The sequence below is a fragment of the Lontra canadensis genome, unplaced genomic scaffold, assembly GCF_010015895.1.
Source record: "Lontra canadensis isolate GAN:19392208 unplaced genomic scaffold, GSC_riverotter_1.0 scaffold17, whole genome shotgun sequence".
NCBI lineage: Eukaryota > Metazoa > Chordata > Mammalia > Carnivora > Mustelidae > Lontra > Lontra canadensis.
The window spans coordinates 14,131,308-14,143,695 of NW_022631011.1; the positions used below are offsets into that span (position 1 = coordinate 14,131,308).

The 12,388-nt window shown below is 35.0% G+C and overlaps 1 protein-coding gene across 5 annotated transcripts in view; it reads right to left on the bottom strand.

Moving 5' to 3' along the window:
* The window catches only part of RNF138 (ring finger protein 138), a 39,591-nt gene that overhangs the window by 15,368 nt on the left and 11,835 nt on the right, over window positions 1-12,388 (bottom strand). For 4 of the 5 annotated variants that reach the window (XM_032859680.1, XM_032859679.1, XM_032859682.1 and 1 more), the window contains exons 2-3: window positions 6,028-6,193; window positions 4,716-4,831 (exon numbers count right to left, since the gene is read on the bottom strand). The exons of the other annotated variant lie outside the window; for it this stretch is intronic. In XM_032859680.1, coding sequence (XP_032715571.1) covers window positions 4,716-4,831; window positions 6,028-6,193 — 282 coding nt within the window. The remainder of the gene's footprint in view (window positions 1-4,715; window positions 4,832-6,027; window positions 6,194-12,388) is intronic. 5 annotated transcript variants of the gene reach the window in all.

Sequence of the window (12,388 nt, forward strand, 5' to 3'; positions counted from 1 at the left end):
CAAACAATTTCCAAGGAAGATAAAATGTGTCTGGTATCTCAATGATTATATGCATCTTTCCTCCTCTTCCTCACTTCTAGTGGCTAAAGAAAACAGCATACACTCTTATATGTTAAAACCAGAATTGTATTAGTATCAACTAGAGAGGGCCTTAAACAACTAGGACTGCTATATAATTATCATGGAAAACTACCCCATACTAATGCGATAATTTTATTAAACATCCTCTAACATTTATTACTTTATAGTAAATAGTTATACCCTGAATGATCTGACTGAAACTAGTGGGCTAGTTTACCTTGGATTATTCAACTGGAAGTTAAACTGTTTATATATATAGAAAAGGGGACCGTGTCTGTTTTACTCATTCCTGTGTATTCTAGAACATGTAGAGTGTGCCCAGTAGTTTAAAAGTACAATAAATCTATGTTGAATTAATAAAATGATCGACAGATTTATTTTGAAAAAAATTTTTTTTTTTTTTAACTGCTGAGATAGGTACATGCAGACACCACTTTAAGAATTTCCACAGCCAGGCGCCTGGGTGGCTCAGTGGGTTAAGCCTCTGCCTTCGGCTCAGGTCATGATCTCAGGGTTCTGGGATCGAGGCCAGCATCGGGCTCTCTGCTCACTGGGAAGCCTGCTTCCTCCCACCCGCCGCCTGCCTCTCTGCCTACTTGTGATCTCTGTCTGTCAAATAAATAAATAAAATCTTAAAAAAAAAAAAAATTCCATAGCCATGAAGTTCAGAGTTTAAATCATCCATTTGTACTTACGAGGGAATACTGAAAACTGTATTCTGAGAAAACACCTGCTCTACTCTTAGGTAGTCCTTTGACTCTGCCACAAAGAGGTCTTAATAAAGCAACGAATTTTCATAAAATGCCACCAAATCCTGCTTAGCTGTTAATTACACGGTTCTGTTCTTAATCAGCAATATAAAATGTATCTGTTCTCCAGTAACTTGACAAAGAGTAAGACCTTAAATTCTCCAAACTGAGCTGTTTAAAAAAGCTCAGCTGCTAGCAATGATCTTCACGGAGAACTGCATGGATATACAGATCCTCTCCATTCTACCAACACACCTAGATTAATTAAGCCAGAATATCAGAGAAAAGACCCTGGAAGAAAAGTTTTAACCACAATAAGGCATTATTATATGCTACCTTGAAGGAGGCCTTTAAATTACAGCCCTATGTACCTTGTTTTGTATTTACCACAGGAAAGATGACGTTTAATCGCAGTTTTCTTTAAGGGTGCTATGGGCAAAATCATATCAGTATCATTTTTTTTAGTATCAGGAATAGCTGTGTTTTTCATTAGAAACATTTTGTTTTTATATCACAGACAATGTTAATAACATAATAGATGTTTTCTTCTTTGTACTAGCTACTTGGAGGCTATGAAACATAGTTGATAGGATATTACAATATATTTGGCTACTAACTGAAATCTTTATATGCTGGGTATCTTCTGTCCCTCCAGATCTTCTCTCCTCCATTTTTCACCATGCTTTGTGTACTGAGAGACTGACCTGCATCAATAGGCTCCCCTCTCTGCTTTCCAGTTGGGTTCAGCCCAGCAGGCAATTGGGAGGGTAAAACAAGAGGAGAGTTAGGATATTTATTTCCCAGACTCCTTCCTACCAACACTGCCTCAGCTGGCTGCATTCCTCCCAGCTGCCCTCTCTATACAGCTCACTTTCTCCAAGTTCTGGTATCTACTTCCTCCCCTCCTCTGCTTTCAGCAGACCCAGAGTACGTAGATAACTACTTGTGATTTCCAGCTGCTCACATAGTGTACCCAACACCTTATGCTTTGAAAATAGTCTCTTTACTAAATTCTCCTCAAAATACCTAATTTGAGCATATTATCTCCCTCCTCCCAAGACCTTGACTATACTCTGGCTTCATATCTTCCTACTTCCTACATTAAAAAACAAAAACAAAAACAACCAACCTTCTTTTCCTTCCTTCACCAATTTCCTTACTAATAATTCATACACAAACACAATTTTTCCATTACAATTAGAATTTTGCACAGGACATAAAAATGAGTAAGACCAAGAAGCCCATTCTAGATTTTAAAAAGAAAGACAGTAAACAAATAAATATAATAAAGTCTTAGAGGACCTAGTTGGAGAATAAAGAAAGGGCGTACCAAAAGGAAGAAATTCTAGAGGTCAGGGAAGATTTTACGGAGTGATTAACACTTGGTCTAAATCTTCAAAGAAAAGAAAAAGTCCACTGACTGGCAAAGTGTGGGTTAGGGTGGTGGGAAAAGGGACTACTACTTGTAAAAGTATGGAGGTGAGGGAATGATGAGAGTGATAATTAAAAACTACCATTCTGGAGCACCTGGGTGGCTCAGTTGGTTGGGCGACTGCCTTCAGCTCAGGTCATGATCCCGGAGTCCCAGGATTGAATCCCGCATCGGGCTCCCAGCTCCATGGGGAGTCTGTTTCTCCCTCTGACCTTCTCCCCTCTCATGCTCTCTCTCATGCTCATTCTCTCTCTCTCTCTCTCTCAAATGGATAAATAAAATCTTTAAAAAATAAAAAAATAAAAACTACCATTTATCAAGCAAGGTACGATTCAATATGCGTTGCCTTTATTAACCTATTTAATGGCTCCCAACCCAATAAGGTACTAATAGTATTATTACCATCCCCCCTTTTAAAACAGAGGAGAAAACTGAGATACAGTTTCTTGCCAAGATCATACAATTAGTAGCCCCAGGTAGTCTGACTCCATTTTTTAAAACTGCTAACTTATACTGCTTCTTAAGGATGGCAAGGAAATGGTACAAATAATTCAATATAGCTAAGACATATGATATAATGATGGTTAGCCAAGAAAGAGAAAGGCTAAAAAATGCAAGGCAAGTGCCAGATCAGAAAGGGCTTTAGAATAAAGAATTCTGTCTGATAAAACAGTTGTTGGATTTTAGATCATGGAACCTCTTGAGAATCTCAACATTCTTTCCCCAGAAAAACACACATACACAAAATATTTGGCAGTTTAGGTAGTTCACAGAGTCCTTACTGGCCCATGCAATTCAGAATGAGAAACACTGCTATGGAGTCACGATAAGTCATGGACAAGGTACAAGGAAGAAGGTATAAGGACAGGGAGAAAGATATCAGAACTGCACTTGTGAAATACCACTTTGGCAACAGCATATAGGACAGGTTAGAGGAGGACCACCAATAAAAAGACTACGTAATAGTTCAAGTGAGAGATGATGAAGGCTCGAGGTAGGGAAGTGACAATAGTGTCAGAAGAAAAGCACAGATGAGGAATACTGCTATCAGTAATCAAAGTGGATCTGAGAGGTAAAGGAGAAGGCAACAAGACTTCTGAGGAGAAACTCTGGTCCTTTAACAAGCAGTGATTACACAAATCATACATACCGGCAACTTTGCCAAGAACTGGAAATACAATGTTAAACAAGACAAACGCCACCTCACACTTAAGAATAATCTATTCGGTTAATAACAAATTGCTGAGTAATTGCAATACAGCAGAAGTACAATAATAAAGAAAGCACAGGGATGAAGGAACCTGAGGAGATTTTTTTTAAATTACAAGAGTGACCCATTTCATCCAATGATGCTAAGTCAAGTAAAATGAGAATCTGAAAGAATTTTGCAGACTGGGCAATCAGAAAATTACTAAAGACTAGAACAGTTTCATCTGAGTAGAGAAGCCTACAGTACATAAGCCTAAGTACTTAAGAGCAGTTAATTACTGAAAATTAGCAACACATGAAATGAAATGCTACTGAAATAAAATCTTAAGAGACTCTGCTTAATCCAGTGTCCTGGGAGCCTTTCCACACTACTGCCAATACTGCCTTTCCTTACGCAAAAACTATGTGTGTACTTGCTATTATTGAGTGTTTAAAAACTAAGTTAAAAACTAAGCACTTTATGTCTAGGGATACATGCATAGATGGTAATATTACAAAGAAAAGCAAGGGAATGAATAACCTAAAAAGGAGGAGAGTGGCTACCTCTGGGAGTATGTGGTTCAAAAGGATATGGGCTCACAAGGAGATTCTAAGACCCTAAAGAATGTTCTATTTTTTAATCTGGGTTATAGTGGGTAACTGGATATTTGTTTTATCACTATTTTAAAAATCATACATGTACATTTTGGTCACTACTCTGTGTAAAGTACATTTCATAGAAATGTTTAATGCATATACATCAGAGACAATAAGATAAAGCAAACCAAGATCTAGTTTAAAAAGGGGAGGGGACTAAAATAGAACTAAGAATTTAGTAGTACCACATCTTACTTTTACATGACATCTTATTATGAGAATTAAAATTTTTAACAACTCTATTTCCCAGATAGCAAATAAAGATTTTAGTTGAAAGGGATTTTCTTTAGTTTTCAAGTAATTTCAGTTGCAAAAGAAAACAGACTTCAACTCTGTTTTTTATTTAAAGAAATGTAGATTTTTTTCTTAGAATTATTTTTAAATAACATAAGCTTAAGTAAATTATAAAGATGCTCTCCCAGATGCAATCTTACAGGAGTTAAACAAGCTTGAAGACAAATGTTATAAATCTGTTACTTGGCAAAATACTTTAAACACACAAACATACCCCCAAACAAAAAACACTTTATCATATAGTTCTCCAAACAATTCTAAACAATTCTACTTGAACTATAAAAATTCTCCTTTTATAAATAAATATTGCTTACCTGTTCCCTACTGAATCTTGAGAGATTTGAAAGTTTGGAATGATAGAAGAAACACCATATTCATCTTGATACTTCTTACAAGATTTGTAATGATGTCTCATGCGATAGAACTTAATCTGTAAATTATTGATCAAAATGTAATGTGACTTTTAATTTCAAACAGAAGTTGTAAGATTTGAGATACTGTCAACAGAAGAAAAGCAAGATAAACATAACCAACCAAATATTCCATTTAATTTAATGATTTAATTCTTAAGAAGCTGAAAATAAGTAATAAGTTTCTGTCCATTAGATGCAGATATGAACTCACTGAAAAAAAAATTAACAATAATTTTGTACTTGAAACTATGCTACTAATAATAGACCAAAACCAAGTAAATTAAAAGCAGTAATGGGTTTGCCTTACGGTACTGGGCATTTCTTTATTCTTTATTGCAAACTGACAGAGTTAGAAAGTGCTTTTAAAAAAAAATTAGGTTCCCAGGTTAACACCTGGAACATTTTTCAGTTTCTCACAGAGAAGCAGAGACTGAATCTCTCAAGTGTATTTTCTGGCTTCACTTCATTGCCCTGTCAGTTAACACCTCCCTCAAAGAGATGGAAAAGCAGATCTGACTTGTGTGAATGCATGAAAAAGCAACTTGTTTTGCTCACTGACTTTATTAGCTATTTGAAAAAGTGGCAGCAATAAATCCATAAATACATGGATATACTCAAAGCCTAACCTCCCCTCACTACTTCACTCCCTCTTCAAATGAACAGAATAAAATCCAGACTGGAGAATTAATGCCAGTTATTTGCCAACACCTGATTTTCTCACCTGTTCCTTAAAAATTAATTAGTTTTCCGCAAAATATTCTGAGATTTTTTTTTTAAACACATAAATAAACACAAGTAAAGTGGGCAGCTAGAGAGCTCCTTGACTACATAAATCCATCTGGCCCATTTCTATGTACAAAATTGCATTAATGATGCTGTTACCATCACAATTTGTACCAGAATGGGGTTTAAATGAGTTAAATGCCAGTTTGTTCATTTAGTTCATTTACTAGGTAATCAATGAGCAATTACTTTGAGAAAAATACCATGCTAAAACTTATGACAAATTCACAGACTGTATCTTTCAGTCTGTTTTCAATAAGTTTATGATCTATCAAGATCTATAATCAGATTTTTTGGCCTTTCTACCCAATTTAAGTAACTTCTTTCTCTTCAAACCAGCACCTACCAAGAAAATTCAAATAGGAATTTGATTTTCAAAGTAGAGTAGAACCTTCATTTTCAAAGAAGAGCTATGTTGCATTTACTCTACCTGTTTTGCACAGCATCTGCAGCTACCAGAAAACTTCCTCATGATATTTTCAAGGTCTAAGGCCCGTTCAGGACATGCTCTCTCTCTTCTAGTCACATTTCCACGACAGAGGGGACAATGTATTCCGCTTTCTCTCATTGCAGTCAGGAAACATTTTCTACAGAAACTAAACCAAACATTTGTGACATGTTAACTACAGAAAAAAGACTTCATTTCTATGATTAAACACACTCAAGCAGTTATAGATATATATTCAAGCTAAATGAGTTAGGCTATTCATATGTACATAACCTGCAGAATTTTAAAAACTATACATGTATTTCTCGGAGTCTAAGGCTAATATTTGGGCTAAATAGGAATATAAAAGAAATTTTACTCAATTATGCTTTAAACTTTTTAACATAATATATGAAAAGTAAGTATTAACACTACGTAACATTATCAGAGGAAGCGTGGACAAAGGAATGACTGGCTTATCCTGTGTCATTTATTAGCAGTGTGATCTTAGGTAACACACTGAACAAAACTGGATCTCTATTTCCTCCCCTTATGAAATGAAAGACTAGGTCACATCAGTTTTTATCTCAAACTCATGTACTTTGAGATATTCCACAAGATATGAATAGGTCTACCACCAAACAGTGCACAAAATGATTTGGGAAATTCTAAGATAAACAAGTTAAAGGTTTCTCCACTAATAAAAACATTAAGTAGTACCCAAACTTATGTTGCCAGGAAATATGAAAATTTCCCAAAAGAGTGTGCAATGGAACAGAATCTGAGAAATATTTAAGGATCCTTCCAGCTCTAAATTTATGTCTAAACATTCTAATTAGAACCAAACTCACTAAAATCTTTATTTCCTCTCTCCTAACCCAATCAAATACCAAACTTGATCATTCTGCTGTTAAAAAAAAAAAAAATTAGTTAAATCATAGCCATCTGCATCTGGGGTCCAGAGTACATATAAATTTAATCCAATCCCCTTTAAATGCAAATATTCAATCTTCCTCCTCTAACAAAAAGCGAAAGCTTATAGTATAATAACAGATCATAGAAAATGAGTTTCCTAACTATGTAGCATTGAACAAGTCACTTTTCCCCTCTACAATCAGCTTCCTCATCCATAATATACCTACAGTTCAAACAGTTGTTCAAAGGATTAAAATGGGTAATAAGTAAAATGCTTATCACAGTACTTTTGAGTTACAAAGTGCTCCATAAATAGTAGCTAATATCAAACATGGCACCTGATATGATTACCAATTAAGACCACAAGTTAAAATATTAAAAATATTCATCACAGTAAAAAAAATAATTCATCAAGAAAATGCAAAGTAAACATGGCTGAGATACCATCTTTCAACTGTCAAACTAAAAACTAGCTTTAAAAATAATAACCACTGTTAGAAGATATATAAAGAAATGAGTACTGTGTTTCTGGGTAACAATTTGTCAGTACTTATCAAAATCCTTAAAGAGAGGACATCCTGAAAGTCTGAGTGCCACTTTCAGCTTTAATAATTTCAGAAAGTATGAAAATTACAAAGTTACAAAACTATCATTTCTAAGTTCAATTACTAAAAACTGAAATTTAATTGTCTATATATTTTGTAAATTTTGAATAATAAATGTTTAACTTAAATTCTTTGTTTTAGTCAGTGTTTGCATTCCATAATCAAAGGGACCGTAAAAGAGAAAAAAAAGAAGGATGAGTCAGAAAAAACAAAAACAAAAAAAGCAAGACCAACCGAAGCAATAGCCTCAACCATGAAAAGGTCTACAGTAAGGCAGGGGTAGGAGAAACAGAGGATCTCTATTTCAGAGACAGAGTTCTCAGTTTGTGTATATAGGGAGCTTCCTATGTTAACAAAACCAACAGAATGTTAGGACAATCGTGGGAAGATAAGAAAGATAAGCATTTCTAACCTAGAAGACTGAATAAAAGGTGACTGGATTAATCAAGTTAAGAAACATTGGAAGAGTTGGTTTGACAGAGGAAAGATGGGTGCAAGTTCAAAGCACCTACAAAAATCTCAACGTGTGCTATCCAGTAAACAACTGCAAATACGGATCTTGAAATTAGGGAGGAAAATATGGAGAGCTGTTCAAGTGCCAAGAGCACTACAGAAATAATCTAGAGAAATATAAACACTTACAGGAATGTTCAGAGAGGAAGAGCCAAAGAAAAAGAAAGACTAAGTAATATTAGAGAAGCCAAGTCTAATAAGCTATCAAAGAGAAATAATAAAAAGATGAAAGTAAAACTGTCACCAAACTATTAAGCTAAACTTTCTTCTTTAAATAAAGAATCAAAACCCATCAACAAAATTCACAGCAGTAAAATTCATTACAAAGAAATAATCATGCATAAAAATGATGATACTTGAGTGAAAGAAATGAAATAGAACACTATTGGAAGGTAAATTAGTCAAATATGCTGGCTAATTTAACAATTAATTATAAATAAAACATAAACATAGAATATTAAAAGATCTTGAGCAACCAAGATGCACAAATGAACTCTGTATTTAGACGGAAGAGATAAAAGAAAGCAAAATTTCAAAGCCCACTTGCTGATTAAATAACTAAAATAGTAAAAATGTGGTAACACCACATACCAACCAGAGCTACTAAAATGAAAAAGGTAGAAAATACAAGTATTGAGGAAGATGTGAACCAACCTAAATTCCCATGTGATCTACGATAATGCAAATGATACAAAACCATTTGGAAAACTGATAGTATCTACTATAAAGCAGTAATTTCATTCTAAGTTTATACCCAACAGAACTGCATATATAATCAGAAGAAATTTCTAAGAAGTTCACAGCCACAATACCGGTAACAGCCAAAAGCTGAAAATTATACAAATGTCCATCAAAAGAAGAATGAATAAACTGTAGCATATTCATAAAATGAAAACTGTAAGATATTGTAATGAGAATGAATATGGATGAATGTAATGTTGAGTTAAAGAAGCCAGATGTAAGAGTACAACTACATGGTTCTATTTTTATGAAGTATAAAACATGCTTAAATGTTGAATGGATTTTTACTAAAAAGTAGAAACAAATAGAGTAATTTCTATTCACCACTTTCAAAATATTGGCAGTGGCTATAAAAATAAGACTTAAAGGCATAAAATATAGAAAAGCAAGAAATAAAAATCACTTTAAAAGACAAACTGTTGGGGCACCTGGGTGGCTCAGTGGGTTAAAGCCTCTGCCTTCGGCTCAGGTCATGATCCCAGGGTCCTGGGATCGAGCCCCTCGTCGGGCTTTCTGCTCAGTGGGAAGCCTGCTTCCTCCTCTCTCTCTCTGCCTGCCTCTCTGCCTACTTGTGATCTATCTGTCAAATAAATAAAAATCTAAAAAAAAAAAAAAAAAAAAAAGAAGACAAACTGTTTTGTCAGAAAATACTCAAATAGCCCCCAAAATAATAACACATAACAACTGTACAATATAAACTCTCCAAATAATACATTACTAAAGATTATTGATAGTGTCAAAAAATGAAAAATATTCATATAAAAAACTAAAAAAAGTATTCAGTTAAAATTAGCTTTATTTTTAAAATTTTATTTTAGGATTTTATTCAAAATGTAGACATAAATGAAGAAACAAAAATTTCTAGTGGAAACAAACATAATAAAGTAATAAAGGCAAAACAGGGTTTTATTAAAAAGATACTGAAACATCTTACACACTGGCAAGAATATATCTTAAAAAGCAAAAATGGGGGCACCTGGGTGGCTCAGTGGGTTAAAACCTCTGCCTTCAGCTCAGGTCATGATCTCAGGGTCCTGGGATAGAGCCCAGTGTCGGGCTCTGCTCAGCAAGGAGCCTGCTTCCCCCTCCCCCTCTGCCTGCCTCTCTGCCTACTTGTGATTGCTCGCTCTCTCTGTCAAATAAATAAATAAATTCTAAAAAAAAAAAAAAGAAAGAAAAGGAAAAGCAAAAATGATTGGGGTGCCTGCTGAGTCAATTCGTAGAGCACATGACTTAGTCTCAGGCTGTCAAGCCTCATGTATGGCACAGAATTTACTTAAAATTTTAAAAAAATTTGTTTAAGCAAAAATTATTAACAAAGGTGCAAAAGTGATTTAACAGAGGAAAAGACAGACTTCAATAAATGATGCTAGAGCTCTTTGATGTCCATAGGCACAAAATTGAACCTCAATCTAAGTCTGCCACCTCATAAAAAAATTAACTTGAAACAGGTTAGACAGTAAACTGGGAGATTGGCATACAAAGATACACTCACTTTCTAATGCCCAGAAAAAGTGAATATTACCTTATATTACAATAATTCTAATTAAAGTTAAGGATTTGGGGATGGGGAAATCAGGTGGGATTATCCAGATGGGTTCTAAATGCCATCACAAGTATCTCTGTAAGAGAGGAAAAGGGAGATTTGACACAAACACCTGGGAGAAGGCCATGTTCAGATGAAAGGAGAGATTAGAATGGTGTGGCCATGTTCAGATGAAAGGAGAGATTAGAATGGTGTGGCCCCCAGGGCTTCAGGAGACCTTTGTCACACCTTGATTTGGGCCCAATGCAATTAGTTTCAGATTTCTACTCTTTAGAACTATGAGAAAATAAATTTCTGGGGACAGCTGGTTAAGCATCTGACTTCAGCTCAGGTCATGATCCCAGGGTCCTGGGATGGAGTCCCACATCATGCTCCTCACTCAGCCGGGAGCCTGCTTCTACCCCTGCTTAACGCTTTCCCTTTGTACTCTCCCTCTCTCTCTGGCAACTAAATAAATAAAATCTTTATAAAAAAAAAAAAAACTGAAGAAGAGAAATTTCTGTTGTTATAAGCCACCAAGGTTGTGTTAATTTGCTACAGCAGCCCTAGGAAACTAATACACAGAATTAAATGTAAAACATTAAACTACAAAACTTTTAGGGAAAAAAAATAGAAAATACAATCACAAAGTCAGATTTTCTGTTTAGAATAGAAAATAGATTCTAAATAGAGAAAAAGGATAAAGTGGACTTCATAAAAACTGAAAACATTTGCTAAGCAAAAGACTACTAAAGATCACTAAAAGGATAAAAAGACAAACTATAGACTGGAAACATTTTGAACTCACTTACCTAATAAAGATTCAGTTATCTAGAATACATAAGGAAGTCTCAAAGCTCAACAGTGAAAAAGGAAACAACCTAGGGGTGCCTGGGTGGCTCAGTCAACTGAGCTTCCTACTCTTGATTTTGGCTCAGATCGTGTATCTCAGGGTCCTGCGATCAACCACCACAGGCCGGGCTCCATGCTCAGTGGTGAGTCTGCCAGAGATTCTTTCTCCCTCCCTCTGGGCCCTTCCCCCCAGTCACTGTCACTCACTCTCTCAAATGAATAATTTTTTTTTTTTTTTTAAAGGCAATCTATGGGATGCCTGGGTGGCTCAGCCAGTTAATTATCTATGTTTGGCCTGGGTCACGATCCCAGGGTCCTGAGTCCAAGTCCCACATCAGGCTCCCTGCTCAGTGGGGAGTCTACTTCTCCCTCTGCCTGCCACTCCCCCTGCTTGTGCGCTCTCACTCTCTCTGGCAAATAAATAAGCAAAATCTTTTAAAGAAATAAAAAATAAAAAGGCAAACTAATTAAAACATGGACAAAAGATATGAGGAGACAAGATTTTACATTAAGATACTACAGATGATAAGTAAGTACACAAAAAGATGTTCAACATCATTAGCCTTTAGGGAAATACAAATTAAAATCATGAGTTATCACTATATACCTACTGAAATGGCTAAAATTTTAAAATACAACACGAAATGCTGGTGAGGATATAAAGAAACTGGATCACTCATACAATGTTGGTGGGAATGTAAAATGGTTCAGACACTATGGAAAACAGTTTGGCATTTAAAAAACAAAACAAAACAAAACAAGAAAACATACAACTACCACATGACCCAGTAATTGCATTCTTCAGCATTTATCCCAGAGAAACAAAGGCTTACTTTCACACAAAAACTTGTACCTGAATATTTATAGCAACTTTATTTGTAACAGTAAAAAACTGGCTATTCCAGACGTCCTTTGGTGGGTGAATGGTTAATTAAAGGTGGTACATTCATACCATGCATACATGTATACTCAGCAAAAAGGAACAACTGATACACACAACAACCTGAATCTCCAGAAAATTATGCTGAGTGAAAAGAGAAATCTCAAAAGGTTACATAGTATTTGATTACACTTAACATTACTGCACGTAACATTCTTTTTTGGTAATAGCTCTATTGAGATATAATTCATGTACCATATAATCACCCATTTTGTACTAGTATTTACAGAGTTGTTCAATACATAAGATTCTTTTTTCTTTTTTTTTTTTTTT